General features: G+C 39.6%; 1 protein-coding gene across 1 annotated transcript in view; it reads right to left on the bottom strand.

Moving 5' to 3' along the window:
• Window positions 1-22993, bottom strand: part of Golga1 (golgin A1) — a 61214-nt gene that overhangs the window by 35361 nt on the left and 2860 nt on the right. The window contains exons 4-10 of the mRNA XM_004641622.2: window positions 16388-16478; window positions 14007-14081; window positions 13031-13128; window positions 12716-12748; window positions 9588-9716; window positions 8372-8541; window positions 7801-7912 (exon numbers count right to left, since the gene is read on the bottom strand). Of these exons, the coding sequence (XP_004641679.1) occupies window positions 7801-7912; window positions 8372-8541; window positions 9588-9716; window positions 12716-12748; window positions 13031-13128; window positions 14007-14081; window positions 16388-16478 (708 nt within the window). The remainder of the gene's footprint in view (window positions 1-7800; window positions 7913-8371; window positions 8542-9587; window positions 9717-12715; window positions 12749-13030; window positions 13129-14006; window positions 14082-16387; window positions 16479-22993) is intronic.

The raw sequence follows: 22993 nt of genomic DNA, 5'->3' as shown, positions 1-22993 counted from the left end.
ACTAAGACAATTCAATGGGAAAAGGATAACTTTTTCAACAAGAGGTACCAGAATAACTGGACATCAAATACAGGGAAAAATGAACCCCTAACTTTATTTTATAGGTTATCCTTAAAATAATTATTCAATATAGGGCCAAGGGTCTATCAGGGATACTGATAGGTTATGGCCCTAGTATGAATTGCTGAATTATGATGGTGGTTGTCTAATATGGCTGAAGCCCTTAAAACAACAGCTCATCTTCCCAGTGACCATTTCATCCTCCTTCCCCACTCCTGCCCTGGCTACAACTTCCTTCTACCTTTCCCGCCCACACAAGGGAGCCTCCAATCAGCTCCTTATAGGTCACTAAACCTGCCCTCAAGCTCCGCCCCCAGCAAAAGTCCAGATAGTCTCAGGCTCCCTGTCTCAGGTCAGAGGACCTGCCCATCTTCCTGCCCTTGGTCCTCTCTGTGTGATTAGAGTTAATAAAGGCTTTCCCTCTCCCTATTTCTGCTTCTATGCTGCACTGCTGCCACTGCTGTTGTCTCTAAAACCTATCAGATATAGCCTGGCAAGCGCAAGATCCTGAGTTCAATTCCTGGTATAAAAAAAATTATTCAATATGGATTCTAGACCTAAACATAAAAGATTAAAGCACACTGGCATGGTGGCAAATGCCTATGATGCCAGGGCTCAGGAGGCTGAGGCAGGAGGCACACCACAAATTCCAGGCTAGCCTGGGCAATATAGCAAGACCCTGTCTCAGACACATACCTGTAACCCAGTACTTGGGAGGTTGAGGTAGGAGGATAGCAAGCCAAGTCCTGCCTTGGCAGTTCAGTGAAATTCTGTCTCAAAACTGAAAACAAAACAAACAAACACACAAACAGAACAACACACCACGAAAGCAAGCAAGCAAGAAAGGAAGCGCCACAGTATCCATGAAGGTTTGATTCCTAGTACCACAGAAAACCCCACCAAAAATAAAATTCAGAACATTTAAAAATACATGTTGCGGGCTGGGGAGATAGCTCAGTAGAATAAGCACTTGCCTGGCAAGCCCAAGGGCCTGAGTTCAATCCCCAGTTCCGCCAAAACAAAACAAAACAAAAAATGTTAACTTAGGGGCTGGTGAGATGGCTTAGTGGTCTAGAGCACCTACTTAGAACAAGCTTATCAAAGCACAGGGACCGCGGTTCAATCCCCCAGCACCACATGCCAGCCAGCCCCGCCCCCTGGTGGGCTGAGCTGGCCACACACACACACACACACACACACACATTAAAAAATGTTTAACTTAAATATAATGTACTACATTAACATAAATGCCTTATTTTTACAAAATGCAACAAGGTTATTTTGTCTTTTTTAATAATGGGGATTGAACCTAGGGTTTTTGCACAAAACTATATCCCCAGCCATTTATTTGTTTAGTTGGTTAGGTTTTTTAGAATTTTTTTGTTTTTTTGAGATGGGTTTCTATGCAGTTCAGGCTGGCCTTGAGTTCATTTTGTACCCTAGGCTGATCTCAAACTCACAATGATTCTCCTGCCTCATCCTCCTAGGGCTGGGCTTATAGGTGTGCACCATCACACCCAGCTAGTCTGGCTAAAGTAATGACTCAGCTGGGTTGGAATTTATGATCATGTGTGGTGATTAAGTGACACTATTTTCTCTCTAACACCTGGATTCTCATGCTTTCATCCACAAGCCAGGCAGCCTCTAGGAAATTACTCAGAAGAGAGTAAGAGTGAAGCTAGGTAAGCAAAGTCCTAGTATTAGAGGAAAAAAGCTCTGATCTTACAAACCTCTGGAAGTGTCTAGGAACCATCTTTTGAAAGTCACTGAAGAAAATCTTTTGAGGCCTTTGAGTAGGTATATGCTTAAATACATAATACACAGAAATACACAGAAGGCAGGAATCAAAACAAAATTAATTTCTTTTTTTTTTTTTTTTTTTTTTTTTGTGGTACCAGGGATTGAACTCGGGGCGCTGAACTTGCCAGGCAAGCGCTTATTCTACTGAGCTATCTCCTGGGCCCCAAAATTAATTTCTGACTTCCTCAAATTAAGTATTTCTGTTTTTTAGAAGATACAATAAAGAAAATGAAAAGGCAAGCCAGAGTCATGGGGAAATAATAGCGATACATAGATTAAAAATCTTGTATCCATCATAATTCAATAATAAGACACCCAATATACATGAGCAAAATGTAATTGCTTCCAGTCAATCCTAACAGAATTTAAAAAAAAAACTATTTATTTATTTATTTATTTGGTACAGGGTCTTTTTTTTTTGTGGAACCAGGGATTGAACTCAGGCCCTTGTGCTTACCAGGCAAGCGCTTATTCTACTGAGCCATCTCCCTGGCCCCTTGGTACAGGGCTTGATATGTAGCTCAGACTCATACTGATCCTCCTGTCTCAGCCTTCCTAGAGCTGGGATTACAGACATGCACCATCATGTTGTGTCTCGATGGCTGGCACAGGTGCCAGGGCCAGCATGACATGCAATACCAGGGATCAAACCCAGGTCCTTGCACTTGCCAGGCAGGTGCTTAGACCACTAAACTATCTCCCCAGCCCCTACAGAATTTTTAAAAGGAGTTTTATAAGCTCTCTGTGGAAGAGCAATGAGCCAAAAGTAATCAAGACGCTCAAAAACAAAACAAAACAAAACCAACACTTGGTGGGGAGATCTGTTTTTACTGATACCAGAACATCCCTACTAATATAGCTGTCCAGTGCTGGTGCAAACACCCCAGAGGCCCCAAGAAATATTTCTTTAAAAAATGCAAATTTAAAAGAAAACACAGGCCCGGGAGATAGCTCAACTCAGTAGAATAAGTGCTTGTCTGGCAAGTGCAAGGGCCTGAGTTCAATCCTCAGTACCTCAAAAAAGAAAAAAATGAAAAGAAAACACTAAGTTCAGTTACACACATGGGAATGAAGACTGTATGGATATATATCACCAAGCACACAAAGACAAGCCAAAGACTGGACCGAGACATACCCAAATTGGATAGCTCACAAAGGACCATGGTGGCCACAGCCTACCTAAAGACTCCCTAGCCAGGCATATGGCACGTATCTGGAATCCCAGCACTCCGGATCACGAGTCTGAGCTCAGCCTGGGGAAGTTAGGAACTTAGTAAGCTACCCCCACAGCCACTATAATAAAATACAATCAAAAATAAAAAAGTTTCTGGATGATAACTCAGTGTAAGGGCTCTGGGTTCAATCCTCAATACAACGAAACAGACAGGCAGAATCCCTAACATGAGAAAAAAAGAAGAAAACACAACAGAAAAGTGGGCAAAAGATTGGAACAGTAGGTCACAGAAGAATGTGAATGGTCAAATAAACATGAAAAAATGCCCAACCTCACTAGAAATCTGGAAAAGGCAAACTGCGATGTGGTGAGGTATTTTATAATTACCAAGTTTACAAAAAGTAAAGGCTTAATAATTTTACACCTTAACAGGAAGAAAAACTACTGATGGGAGTATATAAATTATTATAATTACTGTAATCTCAGCACTTAGGAAGCTGAGGCAGGATGATCACCACAAATTTTGAGACCAGCCTGAGCTACAAAGTGAGCTCAAGGTCAGCCTGAACTCAACAGTGCCTCAAAAAGACCAAAAGAAAATTTTTGCAATAAAAAATAAAAATACAATTACTATAGGAAAAATCCTTGAATATCATCTACTAAAGTTGATAGTGCAAATATCACATGAACATTTTTTTGAGACACTGTCACACTCTGCACTCAGGCTGCCCTTGAACTGCTATGTATGTAGCCCAGGCTGGCCTCAATCTCATGGTGGCCCTCCTATCTCAGCCTCCTACATGCTGGGATTAGGTGGACACCACTACACCCAGCTTGACTCATGCTTCTCACCTCTCATACACACCCTGGAGCAAACTCTTGCACAATGTGACCAGTTTCAGGGCAGCCTTGTGTGTAATAGTAAAGATTACACACTAGTGTCCATTGTCATCAGAAGTGAGAAATAAATGTTTATACTGTCCATACTATACAGTTGAGAAAATAATTATTGTTGTGATTTTTTTTCTTTTTTGTTTTTTCTTTTTTTTTTTTTTTAATGTGTTTTGGCACAGGGTCTCATTACATAGCTCAGACTGGTAGTAATCCTATTTTCAGCCTTCCCAGAACTGGGATTACAGGCATGCACCACCACACCCAGTCTCAGTGGCTGGCTTAGTGCGGCCAGGTCCAGTGTGGCGGGGGATTAAACTCCAGTCCTTGTGCTTCCTTAAGTAGGAGCTTAATCCATTGAGCTATCTTGCCGGCCCTATTGTTGTAATTTTCATGTGAATGTTCTTTAGAAACATAATATTGGCAATAAAAATAAAATTTTTAAAGACAGTACCTATAACATGATTTAATTTATATATTAATAAGCATGAGAAAGAAGATATTGTTTTGGATAAGATGCGGTAAGAAAATAATGGAAACAGTTTTTGGATAGCGTTTACTTCTGGAGGAATAAGAAATGCAACAGAATCATGAAGGACACACAGAAAGCCTCAACAATAAACACTATTCTTTTTCTTTCTTTTTGTATTTTAGGGAAAAGTCTACAGGGTGCTCAGGGTCTCTTTATTTGATCGGACTCGTAGTGATCTGCCTGTTTACAGCCTCCCAAGAGCTGGAATTACAGGAGCGTGCCATCATGCCTAGTCTGTCTCTCTCTCTCTCTCTTTTTTTTTTAATTTTTTTGTGGAACTGGGGATTGAACTCATGAGGCAAGCGCTTATTCTACTGAGCCATCTCCCCAGCCCTGCTGCCCAGTCTCAACTGCCTTTTCAGCGCGCCCGGGGGCAGGGTCCACACAGCTCCTGGGCCTGCTTGCAGATGCTTGCAGGCTGGCTCCAACACTATTCTTTTTTTTTTTTTCCAACACTATTCTTTTTCTTAACCTGGTGGAGTAAGATATAAGGAGATTCATTGCATGTAACACTTTCCATCTTTTCATATTTATAAATATTACTTTATATATATTTAATATTAAGGACAACAATAACAAAAACTAATGGCCAACTCATTATCTTCACACTAATACTGCCCTTTCTATAGCTCATGAGCCTAATGACTGGCAATGCCAGCCAGTGAGTAACTGCAGCCAGAGCTGGAAATCCCTAAGTCTTCCTTTTCTCTTGCTCTCCTCCCTTATCTATTGCCTTAGCAAGCTCATCAATCTCAATATTTTCTAAATCTGACCATTTTTCATTATCTTCACTGCTTTTTTTTTTTTTTGGTGGAACCGGGGATTGAACTCAGACCCTTGCACATACCAGGGAAGCATAGTCAAAGCCAACATTATCTCATGATTGGGCAACCACAAATGTCCTAAGTGGGAGGCCCTTCTAATATGTTTGCTCCTGACAGCAGGGGCATCCATTCTTTGCCCTCCTTCATGGCACCCTCTGCTCTTCTTCCAGTTCCTGAATGTCCTGGACCTTTTATTTGGCTCAGGGGTTTTGATAATGCTCTTCCTTGACAGAAATGTTCTCCTCTCACCCCTTCCCCTCCACACACAGCAGTGTTATTTCCTGAAGGGAAGCATTTTGTGATTAAGATTAGGTCTGACAGCTATAACAGAATTCTAAACCACCTAGTACTTTTACTTCAGAGCATGAAAAGTTAGCAACTTTTTATATATAATGATTAAAGCCTGATTTACTTTTTTTTTTGTATTTCAGGGAAGGGTTCACAGGGCGTTCAGTGTCTCACTACTAGATCAGACTCGTAGTGATTCACCTGTTTATAGCCTCCCAAGAACTAGGATTATAGGTGCAGGCTACTATACCCAGTCTCTGTTGCTGTCTCAGTGTGCCCAAGAGGTGGGGCCAGCACAGCAGGCCTGGGTATCAAACCCCCGGCCCCTATGGCTGCTTGCAGGCGCTTTAATCCACTGAGCTATTTGGCCGGCCCTTGATTTCCCCTTTATAAGCACCAAAAAAAGGGAAGGGCAGTACTGTTCATCATAGGATTTCTGAAAACAGTACAGAAGCTAGCCTAGCACTCAGTAAGGTTTTTTTGTTTTGTTTTTTTTTTTTTTTGGCACCAGGGATCAAACTCAAGCACTTGCTTGCCAGGCAGGTGCTTCTGCTGAGCTATCTCCCTGCCAGTAAGGCTCAATAATGGGGGGCCTTCTGTGATCATTCTATACTTCCTTGAATCTTTTTTCTCCAGTTACAAAAAGGATGGATGATACTACTATCAAAGGGTCTTCCTAGGCCCAAAACTGTATACCTATTGTGCACTCAGTCCACAGCTTCAGATGGACTCTGGTTCTGTTTTCTCTGCTTCCTGCTGTCTACCATTCCTGACATTCCAGTTCCCCCAGTAAAACTTGTTAGATGCCTAGGTTGGAAATGTACTCCTCCCACAGATTAACTTTTGCACAGCTCACTTATGTATGGCTGGTTGGATTCGTGAATTGTTTTCCTTATGGGAACATAAGTTTTGATTTCTTTAAAAAACTGTAAGCCTGTGGGGAAGAAGAGTATGTGTCTAGACTTTAAGTTCATTGTGGGCAGAAACCTTTATCACAGTTGTTTCAGCATGTATTTATTGAGTGCTTCTTATTAAGAGGTAACAGAGCACAGTAGAGCCAGGAAGACTTAGGTTAGGGGACTGGAGAGATAGCTCAGAGGTTCAAGCACTTGGTGAGCATGGTTGAGGCCCTGAGTTCTTTCCTGGCACCACTGCCACCGAAAAAAGAGATGAGACTTGGGTCAAACACCAGCTCAATCACTGTATAAATGTGAACAAGGTATATGATCCTTTCCATTCAGATATCTCTAAGTATGGTAAAACTTAGCTAGATGGGGTTATAAACTTTACACAAATTTTATTGAACTACAATATGTTAAGTCTCTGCCTCATTGAAATGAGTGTTTCTTAAGGAGTGGGGTGGATTATAGCAGCTGATAGAGGATATTTTGTCACATGAGACAGAATGGATTATCAATGACTGAAGGACACTGCTAGCATCCAGAATTCAGATGCCAGGAAAGGTAAATACCTTACAATGTAAAGGACAATCATATAATACAAATTATTTTACTTAAAATGCCAGTAAAAATCATGTCATTCAGAGCTATCATTTAATAATATAATTATGATTTTCTTTATATTCTTAGGATCTGGCACAGGCCTTGAGCAGGAAAACAAAAAATCTAAGTTGCCCACATAAAAACACAAATTGCAAGGACATCATTTGATTATGTGCTATGGAATGAGCAGGATGAGAAGCACGTGTCAGAGTTCTAACCCTGGCCACATCAACCACACTGCTGTCTACCATGTGGTACTTTAACTACTTAGCTGTCCAATTATTTAAATATAGAATGACCAAATATTACATATTTTTTCATTAATTTTTATGATAATAGGAAATATAAAAACAATTTTATTAAATTTATTCCTTAAATTTAATGATACCTGCCTGAGCAACAACTGAGATAGCTTACGATAATCAGTACGTAAACAACTCGCTGCGTGGGTGACCCTCAGAGCAGCTATTAAAGTTGTTAAAGACTTATCTGAGCAGACCAAGCGGTGTGCTCTGAGTAGCACTCCTGGGACACTGCTGACCTCTTCTGTTAGACAAACTTTCTCAGCTGGAAAGCTGTTTCCCCTGAGTGTAGCTTGGCTAGAACTCCAGGTGGCGCATGCTGAAAACACAGGTTGACCTCCAAAGATGCTAAGGCAAGGATGGAATTTCTGATGGGATTAGCTTTGAATCTCTTCTCATGAATTCTAGGAACTCGTATATTACTTACCTTTTGCAAGTCAATGGATAGTTGCTGAATGAATGTTTGGAGTTCTTGTTCCTTTTGTTCCAAGGCTGTGATCTTATTTTCTGCACTGGTTTTTGCAGCTGTCACATGATTCCTTCATCAAAAGAAAGTAGACAAGGAAAAATTTGGATGATTCATTCATAACACACTCTCCAAAGGAAAAATGCAGGTGCTGCCCTGTGAGGGCTGCAAACGCTGTTAACCACATGAAGGTTATCCATGGAGCACTTGTTTTCCTCCAAAGCAGAACCCCAAAAAGAAGAAGTCCATTCAGATTTAAGCAAGAAATCCTGATCTGCCTTTGCTGACACAATAACATTAAAAGTAAAACTACACTGAAGTGCTCAGAGGGAATGGATCAGAGTGCAGGCAGATGGAGCAGAGAAGGGCCCCATGGGATGCGGTGGAGAGCCAGGGTCTTGGGCAGGAAAGGGCAAGCCTGGTGGCCTTTGCCAGCACTAGTGTCTTGATGAGCATTGGGGCAAGGTGGGTGGGCTGTGGCCAGAGCTACACTAACACGGGTTCCCTCGGGCCCCACAGACCAAGCAAGAACCTCTGCTCTTCCAGCGTTGAGCAGCGTCTCTGCAGCTCTTCTAGCTTCTGTTTTAAGTCTGATGACAACTGATTAGAGGTTATCAATTCTTCCTGGGTTCGACTAAGTTCTCTGGTCCGTGCCTCCAATTCTTGCTGCATGTTCCCCAGACTTTCTTCTTTTTTTAACAGCTGATTCAAAGATAGAAAATTGCATTAGGCTTCTGCTAAGAAATATACTTTCTATTTATTGTTTATGGGATAAATCTCACCATGTAGTCCAGGCTGACCTTGAACTAACTATGTAGCCCAGGCTGACCTTGAACTTGCAGCGATCCTCTTGCCTCAGCCTTGTGAGTGCTGGGATTACAGGCCTGCACTACCATACCCCAGCTCAAGATATATGCTTAAAAAAAGTAAACACAAAATTTTATAACATGTTTGTGGTATTAGAAGGGGGCTTAGTGCCAGCCCTGCCCCTGGGGCCACTGACATGTAATTGAGATTGGGCATGGTGGCATGCACCTCTAATCTCAGCACTTGGGAGGCTGATAACAGGTGAATCACTATGAGTCTGATCTGTGTAGTGAGACCCTGTAGACCCTGTACCAAATACACACACACACACACACACACACACACACAAAAAAAAAAAAGACGAGAAGAAAGAAGAAAGAAGAAAGAAGAAGAAAGAAGAAGAAGAAGAAGAAGAAGAAGAAGAAGAAGAAGAAGAAGAAGAAGAAGAAGAAGAAGAAGAGGAGGAGGAGGAGGAGGAGGAGGAGGAGGAGGAGGAGGAGGAGGACTTAGCTGGATGAAGTCTCATGTGCCTGTCATACCAGCTATTGAGAAGGCTGAGGTAGGAGGATCATGAGTTTAAGGGCAGTATGGGCACACAGCAACACTCAACCCCTCTCTTTTTTGGTGGTGCTGGGGCTTGAACTCAGACACCCATGCGTGTTACACAGGGATTCTACCATGAGCTAAACCTCCAGTTCAAAATTTTGTTATTTAAAACAAAGCTTACAAGCCTGGAAGAAGATTTATATGCTTTATACTTAAAACAACCAAATGGGAAAAAGAAAAATTTCAAATAGAAATTTTCTACTCCAGTAAATTTTAAAACACTTAAATGTAATTAATATCAAACACTATAGGTCTCTATCAGCAGTTAGAATGATCAGCCAAACTGAGAGTAAGTTATCATTATTTGTTACTTAGTAGTATGACAGAATGCATACCATGTGCTTTACTTTACTTAGTTCCTGTTGCTGGAATCCTTCTAGTTCATCAATTTCATCTCTCCTTTGGAAAAGATTCAAACTTTGGTTCTCTATTTCCTGTAACTGAGCTGTCAAGAATCTTTTCTCCTATTTGAAGAAGACATTAATTTAGGCAACTAAAACACAAATAGAATTATTATTTTTTTATTATCAAAATAAAGATTTATTGGATTTACAAGCAGAATTCTTTTTTTTTTTTTTTGGGAACTGGGGATTGAACTCAGGCCCTTGCACTTATTCTACTGAGCTATCTCTCTGGCCTCACAAGCAGAATTCTTAGTACAGAAAAATCTTATGAAAACAGAAAATAACACACTGATAATGAGAAGTGTTACAGTAATATTACTAATATGGAATTAATTACCATTAAAATGTAATGGTAAAATTGATAATTGGGAATAAAAGAAAGAATAACAATTACTCAAAACTTTATTTTTTTTGTACTGGGGGATTGAACTCAAGACCTTGCACTTGCCAGGGGCAGGCTCTTAAGCCGCTGACCTATCTGTCTAACCTAAAAATAACAATTCTTGAAATGTAGCTTCAAAGACCTATAGAAGTGGCATGATCAATATATTTGTCAATATTTAAATTAAAAAATGTATTACAGTAAAAGACACACTGCCATTAATCTCCCCTGAAATACTCTTCTCCCTTAGATCACATGTATCCTATTGTTCTTTTTTTGTTTATTTATTTATTTTATCCCATTGTTCTTGCCAATTGCTTTTTTTTTGCGGGTCTATTTTATTTTTTGCGACAGGGTCTTGCCAGGTAGTTCAGGCTAGCGCCCTCCACCTCCCCTTTTTGTGTTTTTGAGACAGGGTCTCACTATGCAGTTGAGGCTGGCCTTGAGTTCACTTTGTAGCCTAGGCTGGTCTCGAACTTGCAACAATCCTGACTCTGCCTCCCAAGTGTTGGGATTACAGGCATGAGCCACCACATCTGGCTAGCCTTGAACTCATATGTAGCCTATGGTGGCCTTAAATTCACTGCAATTCTCCTGTAGGCTTTAGCGTCCTATGTGCTGGGATTATAGATGTGCACTACTATGCCTGGCTCTTGCCAATTTCTGAAGTAGTTCTGGAAGTTCTTTTATGTTTTTTCAAGGTATAATAAAAAATATAATGAATTCTGGTGCTGAGTGACTATAATAGAAAGGTAGGCTTGTAAAAACATAATGATATGGCTTCATTCTCTGTGCTCATTGGATCTGGCACTGTGCCATTTCTGGTTCTTCCCCAAATCCAGATTACTGTAAAAGGTAACACTTTGAACCTGCTCAGGACATTAAGGTAGCTGTGATGACACAACTAAAGACGCTCATAGAAGCACTTCTAAAGCTGCTCAGAAAGTGGCAAGAATGATGAAACAAACTTGTAAAAATAAGCAGGGGTATTTTAGGTGGATCAATGGCACTGCATATTTTACTGTAAAAATATATATGTAATTTAAACATTCACCATATTTTTAGTTCAGTCATAGATGTCTCATTACTCTTTCTTTTTTCTTTTCTTTTTTTTTTTTGGCAGAACAGGGATTGAACTCAGGCCCTTGCACTTACCAGGGAAGCGCTTATTCTACTGAGCCACCTTCCTGGCCCCCTCATTATTCTTTCTTGATTTAAAATATTTCCCCAACTCATTTGAAAAAAAAAACCAAAGAAAAAAACTGTCAGGGTAGGTTTTATTTGGTATGGTCCTATATGAATTACCTTTACCATAATTTTAAATGATAAACAGCTCAAACAACTCAATAAGAATTTTTTTGCTTTTTTTATTATTATTTTTAATTAATTTTATTGAGAAAGAAATAGCTATGAGAAAGTTTCAAAACAGGTTAGTACAGTTACAATAATTAACACACTGCATATCATTGCCTTCGTAGTAGTTATTCATAGTACAAGATGTAGACATGATATCTTTTCTAAACACTATTAGTACAAATCTTCTCATTGAACTAAGAGAAAGTAGCTGTATATATATCCTATTTTGTATATACAGATATACATATATATACACAGATATATACACTACAAATTTTTTTCCCACTACAAAATGGTCCTTCATTAATAAGAATTTCTGAAAGGCTTTCTTTCTTTCTTTCCTTTTTTATTTTGGTACTAGGAATTGAACTCAGGACCTCACACTTGCCAGGCAGGTGTGGTGCTACTGAGCTATTTCCCCAGCAAGAATTTCAACTGCTACAACTTAAGGGTTTCTTTTCAGACAAGGAAAAAAACCGTATCCTAACTCACTTCTAAATCTGAGAAAACCATCATAAACAGAATAGATTTAAGAAATTTCTTTCAAGCACAGGTTTCTTTGGAGCTTGAATGTTAAATTTTTTTTGTCCCCTGACAAAAAATATGAACATATTCTGACAGCTTGATATCAGACTTCTATGCAACACAGAGTCCCTGGCTTTACTCGTTTTATGGAAAAAATAGAGTAATAATAAAACCCATATGATTTTAAAATTATAACAAATATACTTTGGAACTGATTATATCAATCTAAGAAATACTTGTACTACCATGAAGAGCAATTTAGGAATACTCAAAGGAAAATATTAAAATGCAGCATACAACTGGTGCAGAGAGGTGACTATTGCTTAAAATGTTTTTCCAGTAGTAGGCTTGAGATTCATGTTCTTGCTCAGATCTGGGGACAAGGAATGCATTATTTAAGGCACCTACACACGGTTACACAAGCTATGGTTTCAGAATAATCAATTTTCCTCCTCTGTGTCTAAATAAGAGGTTCTGTTATCTGCTGAATGCCAAGCCCTGAGAAATGCTCATTTCCCATTACTTTGTCAAGAATTCTTAAGGGTTCTGGCAAGAAACAGATGGCATATGCAAATTAGCTATTTGGAGCATAGAGTAATAAAAGGATTTATCAATGCCATGAGATGGGTAAAAAGCCCAAAAGAGGTATGTCCAAGCCAGCGTCTAATCACACAGTGGCCTGGTATCAAGCGGTGTTATCACAGTCGGCACTGTGTGCTGGTTAGCGGGGAAAATACTTTCCAAGACTGAGAAATTAAACCAACATGAGTGAGAAAGCAAATAACGCTAAACTGACCTTTTCTAGCTGATCCAGTTTTTCTGACCATTCCTAAAACAGTAACAAAAAGTAGTCTTCAGGGAAGAGTACAAACAAAACAATCCAACTTTCACCCTAAAACAACCAATCAATCCCCACATGTAAACAACAAATCCTAAAAAGCACATGTAAACAATAATAACAACACAAAATCCCCATAAACTTGGTTTAATATTAATAAAACTAAAAGTCTTCAAAGGAGAAGATATTCTAGAATGCAAATATAAGCCTGCAGATATTCACTAAGGAGGACACCAAACAAAGTTATACCTGCTTTCAGCTAATATAAAATACCTGGTCCTTTCTGGCTAATGCTGAAGCCAATCCTTCTGCCATTTTAGCTCTGTTGGCTTGGAATGTCTCATTCTGTTCTTGAAATTTCCGCATGGAAGCTGTCAACAGAGAGGCTCTATTTGAGATACAGAAATACTGCAGGAATAGCATTATACTTTATGCAATTACAACTATCACTAAACAAAAAGCCTAAGGTCACATAAGTAGACTATGAGATTGATAAAAACCTAACTTGACTTTTCAAAAGATCACCTTGAGTTTGGCAATAGACCACAAATATGTTTGCTTGTTCAGTTCCTGATTATTTTTGTTTTCTGCAAGTGAAATATACATATTTAAGAAGATGCCAAAACATAATTTTTAAATGTATGATAAAATACTTAAGATAGGTTGCCAGAAAACACCAATGCTAGTGCTACGCGACAGCTCCTACCCCTTCACCACTAATAAAAACAAAAACAAAAATCAGAACAAGGAAAAATAAAAACTATCTATAATTTTCTTTAAATGAACTTTAGAATATATCAACAAAAAATGGCTTTCTAGTCCCATTAGCAACCTTCTTGGCTAATATCCCAAAGAGGACTTATAATTTCAGGTATATTAAGCAAAACATTACATTATTGGAGGAGTGATAACAGAGCTTTTTCCTCCAATTCTCTACACAGCCGTAAGGTGGCCATGGCTAGAAGCTATTCGCTAGCTTAAACTCAAGAGATAGGTACAAGATTTTACTACACCTGAGGGCAGCCAGTGAGTGAGTCAACTGGATAAAGCACACTGATGTACCCAGTGATCCCTCCTCAGAAGCATGCCCACAAAACAACATGAATACAAACCATATGCTTAGTAAAAGTTGTATCAAGCTAGTTAAGAAGTACACTATAAAATAATGATATGAGCTCTGATGATGATACTTATTTCATTTCAAAACTACACCCTAAAAGATAGGAAAAAGCAGGAAAAAAGTACGTACAATCCTGGTGCTTTTCTAATGCAATTTCAAGCTTCTCTTTTATCTTCTGCAAGTTTCGGACCTGTTCAGCATAGTCTTGGGTGAGGAGGGTGACGCACATACCAAGAATGGACAAACATCAGGAAAGGAAGTTAATTAAACAAAAAAATGAGTGAAAATGATGATGACTTACTCAACTTAAATCCTGTTAAGGAAAGACAGCCTCTCACTAACAGTGAATGACACAGGCAAACAGGCATAGTACAAACTGTCCATGGTACAAATGGCGAATACAAACAGGTAGATTCATTTAGCCATCACACAGAAGTAGAATCAGTCTGGGCCTGATCATTAGAATGCCCTACTGTGAAAAATATATTATCTTATCACTGCTTTTCAAGGCTCAGTGTTTACCTTTCCTTCCAGCCTTAGGAGTAGGAAAAAAATCAAGGGAACTCAACAAAAGATCACTCAGAGTCCACACAACTGAGCAACAGTGTTCACAAAAATAGTAAACACTTTAGCATGGTATCGTTTTTAAGGTGAAAGTACTTAACTCTCTACACAAATGAGCTCTTTCTACACAGGATCTGTGTATAGAACACACAGGCCCTTTCTACACTGCACCTTTGCTACGCCATAGCAAAGGTGAGAGTCAGAATTAATTATCTGGAGTCTAGGCGTGATGGTACACGCCTGAAATCCCAGCACTGGGATGGCTGAAAACAGGAGGATCACTACGAGTCAGAGCTGTGTAGTGAGACCCTGTACCAAATACATATAAAAAAAAAAAAAAAAAAAAGAATTATTTGGATGGCCAAAGAAGTACTACAGTATACTAAAAAAGTAGACAGTACCCTGGCAGTCTTTAGGGGGACCATAAGCAAATTATTGATCCTGATTACTAGTTTTTTTTCATGTGTTAATGATGATATTAACTGCATACTCCCAAGAATCCGTTAGACAATAAAATATTTTATATGCCTTAAGTGCTTTGTGACCAGAGCTTATTTCCAAGTAACTGTTATTATTATTTATAATAAGCTTATAGGATATGACCACAATGTTAGGTATACTGAAGAAATGTCAGCTCTCTTTCCTGTCCCTTTACTAACATAAGTCAAACTCAACTGTCCTTTCTGTATCAAGGAAGGTACAGATTATATTTTCCTAACATTAGACAAATATAAAGTAATTTCTTCTTTTTTTTTTTTTCTTTTGGCACTGGGAATAGAATCCAGAGCCTTTGCACTGAGTTATACACCCACACTGTTTTATTTGATTAGGGTTTCAGTATATTGCTACACTGCCCAGGTTGGGCTCAAACTTGTGATCCTCCTGTCTTAGCTTGACTGGATAATCACTGTTACTGATATCATTTATGGGTACAAGTAGCAGGACAGTAACAGCTGAGTTTAAAGAAAACTGTAAGAGTGTACACTTCAGCACCATCAGGACCCTTAGCTCTATCTTACAACTTGTTTAATGTAAACTTTGCTAAGCTTAGCAAGGGTATACTTAGGACAAAATGATTTAATTGGTATTTGTGAATTATGGTATGGATCCTTTGAAAGCTACCCAAATACAATTACATATTTCACTTTTAATTTGGGGAATTTTGGTCCATTGCTTTTATTATCATGAAATAGGCATAAATCCGAACAATAAAAAGACAATACAAGAGCCATGGATCATATCACAGGATGAAACTGTCAAAATGTACCCACTAGCAGACACCAAAATAAGAACTCAAAATTCTATTACAGTCAGGGATACAGCTCAGTGCCATAGTGTCTGCCTGGCAAGTGCGATGTGATCCAGTCTGATCCCCGGTATTGCAAAACAAAAACAAAACAGAACTATTACAACCATGCCTTGCTCAGGCAAAGGACACAAAGGGAGTGCTGTAAACTGTAAACTACACATAATGATATAATGAGAGCTATAGCTTCTATGAGACATGAATGTTGAACTTAGAAATGCCATTGAAATGTGGCCCAAAGACCTGCAATAACACTTCCACAGGTGCTATCAGTCAGAGCAAGTGGCAAGTTAGCATTAAACCCTCTCTGGGGCTGAAGAATTCAACACCTGTTAGCCATTCCCATAAATAAAAGAAACCTTGCTAATGGGGGAAGATGGTAAAAGCTATCCCTATATATGCTTAGCACCTCTTATGTCCATGGCTAGGTATTTTAGGAGCAGAAGAGGAAGTATTTAAGAATAAACCTTCAATTCAGTTCTGAATTTACAGTATTTGACACAACAACAACAACAAAAATAAGGGAACAGAAGGAAGTATGCAGATTGCTTCTTTTTGACTAAATATAAGGCTGTTTTTTAGGGACAGAGAGGTAGGGAAGGAAAGGCTCTTGTTTACTATTTGTAACTTCTTGACATACCAGAAAGTCTGGCCTCCAACTTCCGTATTTGTTCATTTCTTCTCAAAAGTTGGGACGAAAGATCCTCTCTAGAGCTACTTCCATCAGAAGCCTGTTGGGACAGGGGAGAGGTCAGGGTCACACATGGGTTTCCAGCAGTGTGAGACTGCAGTACCAGGCTAGAAAGAGACAATTCTTATTTTAAGTTCGATTATACTTTAAGTAATTGTGGCCACTGAAAGGCTAACTAGCCCTAGCTCTTCTACTTTAATTGTGGAAGTGACATTAGTTCCTTCTATAATGTGAAGACAATACTAAAGAAATCAATCATGTGCATGTGTACTACTGAAATAAATGGTATTAAGTCAATTTACTAGAATCATAGTATACTAGGTAACATGCAAAAGAAATCATGAAAAAAATCATATATTTCAGAAGGTTAAATTCTTGGTATAAAGGGGGAATGTTCCTCAACAAGGGATCAAAGTCTTGCCTGTGACTAAAAATCTATCTTCATACTGATAAAACTTCAGTATCTTCATCTATTAATTAAAATAATGTCAACATAAACCTCTAAAAGCCATGAAAGATCTTCACAGATAACATGCATTCAATAAATCAACAATTTCTTTCTTTTTTAAAAAAATTTATTTGTGTGTGTGTGTGTGTGCGTGCGCGCGTGCACGTGTGTGTGTGTGTGTGTGTGTGTGTGTGGCCAGCTTAGCCCACCAGGGGGCAGGGCTGGCTGGTATGTGGTGCTGGGGGATTGAACCAGCCCATAAATTAACAATTTCATGAGACATCTATTTTCTCCAACAACTCAAAAGTAGTCCAGGGGCTGGTGAGATGGCTCAGTGGTCTAAAGCACCTACTTAGAACAAGCTTAGCAAAGCACAGGGACTGCAGTTCAATCCCCCAGCACCACATGCCAGCCAGCCCCGCCCCCTGGTGGGCTGAGCTGGCCACACACACACACACACACACACACACAAAAAAAAAAAAAAAAAAAAAAAAAAAAAAAAAAGACATGTTGCTATGTGTATGTACCAGCTCCCATGATGAGTATAATCATGTACAGCAAACACGGACTGAGAGAAATAAAACTTTCAAAGAAGTTTATGGGTAACAGCATTATTACTTTGGGCAATAATTATCATGGCTAATAAATACCTGATTTAAAACATTATTTTACTTTAAAAATTATTTTTAAAGATTATTTATTTATTTATTTGGTAGAGGGTCTTGCTACACAGCTTGGGGCTGGCATGGCATGCAGTACCAGGGAATGAACCCATGTCTTTGCACTTGCCAGGCAGATGCTTAGACTGCTGAGCTGTCTCCCCAGCCCCCAATATTGTTTACTTTTTATTAGTAGGGATTTAATGTATATTCTTATTTAACAATTACCAGTGTTTTCGTTCTTTTTTTTTAATTTCTTATTTTTTTGGCGGAACTGGGGATTGAACACAGGTCCTTGAGCTTGCCAGGCAAGCACTTATTCTGAGCTATCTCCCTGGCTCCACCAGTGTTTTCTCACATTTGTTTCATTAACTTTTTTTTTTTTTTTTTTTTGAGGTACCAAGGATCGATGCTTCATTAAGTCTTACACTGAGATGAAATTAAAATAACAGATTTGACATTTGATTCCAAATCCTTTATAGACATTTCTAAAAATTATGGAAATTTTTCTCCACAACAATATGTCATCATTACATCTAACAAAATTCAAAACATCACCTAGTACCCACTCTTTAATTACACTTCTACATTTTTATCCCCAAAATGTTTTTACATTGGTTGAACAGTCTCACTTTTTTTGTTTTGTGTATTTTTGAGTCAAGGTCTTACTCCTAGTGCAGGCTAGCCTTGAAGTAGGTATTGAGCCAAGGCTGTGATCCTTCTGCCTCAGTTTCCTGAATGCTGGAATTATAGGTGTGGGCCACTACATCTGACTCCAATCAATTGAAATATTTATTTACCTGTCCAGCAGCTTATTGCTTGTTCAATATTTATCAAGCCAAGAGTAAAGTCTAATCAGAAGACCTGGGTTCAAGTTGTAGTTTTACTACCTTTTTTGGGTAGTACTGAACATTGTGCTTTCCACTGAGCTACCCCCATCCTCTTTGAGACAGGACCTTGCTACATCTCCCAGGCTGAGTTCGAAGTTACTAATTTTTGTGTGTGCTGGGATTACAAGCATGAGCCTCTACCTCTAGCTTTCATTGCTTATAAGCCATAAGAACATGAGCCAATTACTCAACTTCCCTGGTTATGGCTTTCCTAATCTGTAAAAAGCAAATACCATCTCCCTCACAGAACTGTGACGAGAATCAAATAAGTCAATACTTGTAAGTGTGCCGGCCCCACTCCTGGAGCAGGCTGAAACTGGTGATTGAGATTGGGAGTGGTGGTACACGAATGTAATCCCAGTGCTTGGAGGCTGAAAATAGGAGGAAAGTTACAAGTCTGACCTACCTAGTGAGACCCTGTAAACCCTGTTCTAAATATGTTAAAACAAACAAAAACCAAAAATGTCAGATTTGTAAAACAGAGCACGGTGCATTAGCAGTTTTAATGTGTCACCCATTACGAGTTCTTTTAAGTCTTTTCAGGCTGCTATAACAAAATACCTTAAATTGGAAAGTTTATAAACCACAGAGAGCTACTGTTCAGAGTTTCAGAGCTTAATATGTACAAAATCAAGGTTCTGGCAGGGCCAGTGTCTGAGGTCACAGATGGGACTTCTTACCTGTGTCCTAACTGGTGGAAGGCAAGTCAGCACTATGAGGTTCCTTTATAAGGGTACTAATCTCAACCCTGAGGGCTCCAGACTGATGACTTAAATCATCACTCAAAGGTCCTACCTTCTAACACCATCACATAAAGAACCATGGAGGGAAAACAGACATTCAGACCGCAGCAATAATAATGTAAGAAGTTACAATTACTACTGTTGGTCAGATAACCTAGGCCTCAGCATTGTGTAAACATTAATAACAAAGGTGAACTAAAGGGGCCATTGTTAGACTCACTGCTGCAGTAGCACCTACTGTCATCACAAAATGCTAAGAGCCAGGCACTATGCAGTCTTTTATACACTATGAAGAAGATCATCATTGCAGGCCTGAGACTGCTACCCTTTGAAAAGTCTTCTTAATAGCTTGGTCCTGGCCTGGCATTGAGGAACTGAGACTTTTGGAGGGCTCTCATCATTCCTGATACCAAAGGAAGCTACCATACCATGATTTTAGCAGGGTATGGTGGCTCACACTTGCAATCCCAGCACACCTTTTCCTGTGGAATCTGGAATCAAGTACATGTTACGCAGAAGACACTGCATCACCAGTTCCCAGTAAGAACTCTGGACAATAATTAAATTTTTAATGAGCTTCCATTATACGGGTCATCATGATTCATTGCTGAGGGAGTGAAGCACGTTTTATATCATACCACAGGAGTTGGAGCTTGTTTCTTCCTGGCTTTACCTCATGTCCTTTGTTCTCTGAGGATTGTACTTTGTATCTTTTTATTCTAATAAATGATAGCAATAGAGCTTTGAAAGTTGTACTGAATAACAGAAACTGCAGACATGCATATTTTAATAAAGACAGATATAGTTCCTATCCTTACTTTGATAGACACAATCTTTATTGTAATTTTTTTTTTCTTTTTTTGTACCAGGAATCTAACTCAGGACCTTATGTTTGCCAGGCAGGCACTTAAGCCACTGAGCTATCTCCCTGGCCCTATCCTTATTTTTTTATTTTTTATTTTTTTCATTTATGTATTTAGTACAGAGTCTAATGAAGCAGCTTGGACTTGTAGCGATTCTCCTGTTCTCAGCCTCCTCAGTGCTGGGATTATGGGCGAATGACACCATGCTTAGCATGTCCCGGGGGTGGGGCCGGGATGGCGTGCAGGAAAAGGGATCAAACCCTGGTCTCTACACTTGTCAAAGCAAAGCAACTGCTTAGTTTGCTGAACTATCTTGCCAGCCCTTATCCTTATTTTATAGCTATGTAAAACTAAGGCACAGAAATATGAAAGAATTAGTGCAAAGTCACACAATAATTATCCCTGTCTGACCCTATAACCTGATTGAAGGTCCTAAAGCCTTTACTTCATTGTCTCTCAGAAAACTATTTTCAGTGGTAGAGACCATCAGCTCTCCGTCACTCCCAATGCAGCCCTGAGGGGCTGTACCAAGGTGAGTAGGAGACAAAGCACTACCCCCAGTGAGGAGGGGAAAGACTGGGAAGCTGTGAGAAAGGTCAGGTCAAAGAGTCTTTCTGGTATCACAAGACAGCTGAGTCTGGAAGGGCAAACAAGAGTTGTTTTTTGTTGTTGTTTTGGGGTTTTTTTTGGTGGTGGGGGTACCAGGGATCAAACTCAGGACGTTGCATTTGCCAGGCAGGCATTTATACTGTTGAGCTATATCCCCAACCCAACAAGAGTATTTTAAAGGAATACAGGTGTGAAAGAGGGACATAGAGATACTGCAGAGAGAATAACTATATAGGAAAACATCTATAGGCAGGAAATAATGTGGTCCATTCCAAAAAGTTCAATAAATTCAATGTGGGTGTAAGCACAGATTATTAGAAAGTTAGATGAGGGCCAGGGATATAGCTCAGCAGCATAAGTGCCTGCCTGGCAAGTGCAAGGTCCCGAATTCAATCTCCAGTACTACAAAAAAAAGTAAGAAAGTTAAGTGAGATGAGGCTGTGCAGCTAAGCTATGAGAAGACCATAGCAGTTTACCATCACACTAGAATGAGCTTGTATAATATCCTGAAAATGGTGAGGAAGCCACTGACTTATTAACACCAAGAACAGATCTGCTTTTAGAAATACCATTTTTGGGTGCTTTGGACACAGGGAGCTACTACATTTGTCCACAAGAGAAAGGCAGCCAGGGCAAAGGTATGGAAGGCACTCATTAAAATCACATATACTTTAAAAGTCCATCAGGGCCAGCCAAATAGCTCAGTGGATTAAAGTGCCTGCAAGCAGGTACAGGGGCCGGGGGTTTGACCCCTAGGCCTGCCGTGCCAGCCCTAGCCCTGTCCCCAGGGCATGCTGAGCCAGCAATTGAGGATGGGCATGGTGGCTCACGCCTGTAATCCCAGCTCTTGTGAGGCTGTAAATAGGTGGATCACTATGAGTCTGATCTAGTAGTGACACCCTGAACACCCTGTATACCCTTCCCTAAAACACATAAAAGTCCATCAGCCAAAGATCTTTTTAGATCACACATAAATGTGGAATCACAGACTATTAAACACTGCCTGTGCTCCATGCAGTCCTGGAGTTACTGGGATCTCTCCCATCATGTTAAAAAGTACACTTTTTTTTTCTATTTGGTTTCAAAAGATATAAAATCATAGAATTTATAGTTTGTTGGAGTCATTCTGATCCATCACGCAGATCTGCATTTGCATCTTTTTGATTTGGAGACGTGTCAGTTACATTATGGCTAATCTTGGCTATCTGGGAGGCTGAGGCAGGAGGGTCACAAGGCAGCCTGGACAACTCAGCAAGACTATGAGTCAAAATAAAATATAAAATGTTTGTGGTATGCCTTAGCACTTTTGATTGATTAGCCAGTAAGAACTGAAAGGAAAGAAGAGTTTAAAAAGCAGCCATTAGGGGCTGGTGAGATGGCTCAGTGGTCTAAAGCACCTACTTAGAACAAGCTTAGCAAAGCACAGGGACTGCAGTTCAATCCTCCAGCACCACATGCCAGCCAGCCTTGCCCCCTGGTGGGCTGAGCTGGCCACACACATACACACACACACAAATTAATAAAAAAATTAAAAAAAAATAAATAAAATAATAAAAAGCAGCCATTAGTTCTGCTTGATGACTTGGGAAGATGAAGATGTAGCTACAAGGTGAAGTTACTGAATTCAGTGCTATTCATTTAGAATCTGAGACGCCATAGGGAAGGTATGTGTCTGAAGAGGCACATGAAGTTGGATATAAAGGTCTGGAGACAGGCAATGAGGATCAGACTTGCTTTCCCTTCTGCTGTACAATTCAACATGAAAATGATATCCTTGAGCTTGGCGATCAAAGGTTCACTTATATTTCCTGTTAAATATAGAAGCCAAGAGAATCTAGTTCTTGTCATCTTACTGCTCCGCTTCAATAACCTAATAGCTTCTGCCATGTAATATGACCTAGGATTCAAGCAATAAAAGAAAGGACAAGAGGAGTCACCTGACCATGGAAACAACTCATATGTCTATCACTGGGAAGAGACAGAGATTAACTATGGCCTTTGAAAATGCTGGAATCCTTCACAGTAGTAAAAATAAATGAACTGTAGCTTCACACAACACAGGCGCTTTGTGGAAACATGCTGAGTTAAAAAGTAAGTCCAAGAAGACTAAGACTTACCATTTTTATCAAGTTCAAAAATAAAGCTATATTAAACAGTAAATTGCTTACAAATGGTATCTGGTAAGATGTTTTAAAACCCAAGGGATTTCATCTCCGGGCACCCTTGGGTGCACTGAGATGGCGATTGAGACTGGGCATGGTGGCACGCGCCTGTCATCCCAGCTCTTGGGAGGCTGTAAACAGGAAGATCACTAGAGTCCGATCTAGTAGTGAGACCCTGAAC

Source organism: Octodon degus, unplaced genomic scaffold (genome assembly GCF_000260255.1).
Source record: "Octodon degus isolate 3935 unplaced genomic scaffold, OctDeg1.0 scaffold00138, whole genome shotgun sequence".
In the NCBI taxonomy this organism is placed as follows: domain Eukaryota; kingdom Metazoa; phylum Chordata; class Mammalia; order Rodentia; family Octodontidae; genus Octodon; species Octodon degus.
This window is presented reverse-complemented; position numbering and strand designations above follow the sequence as displayed.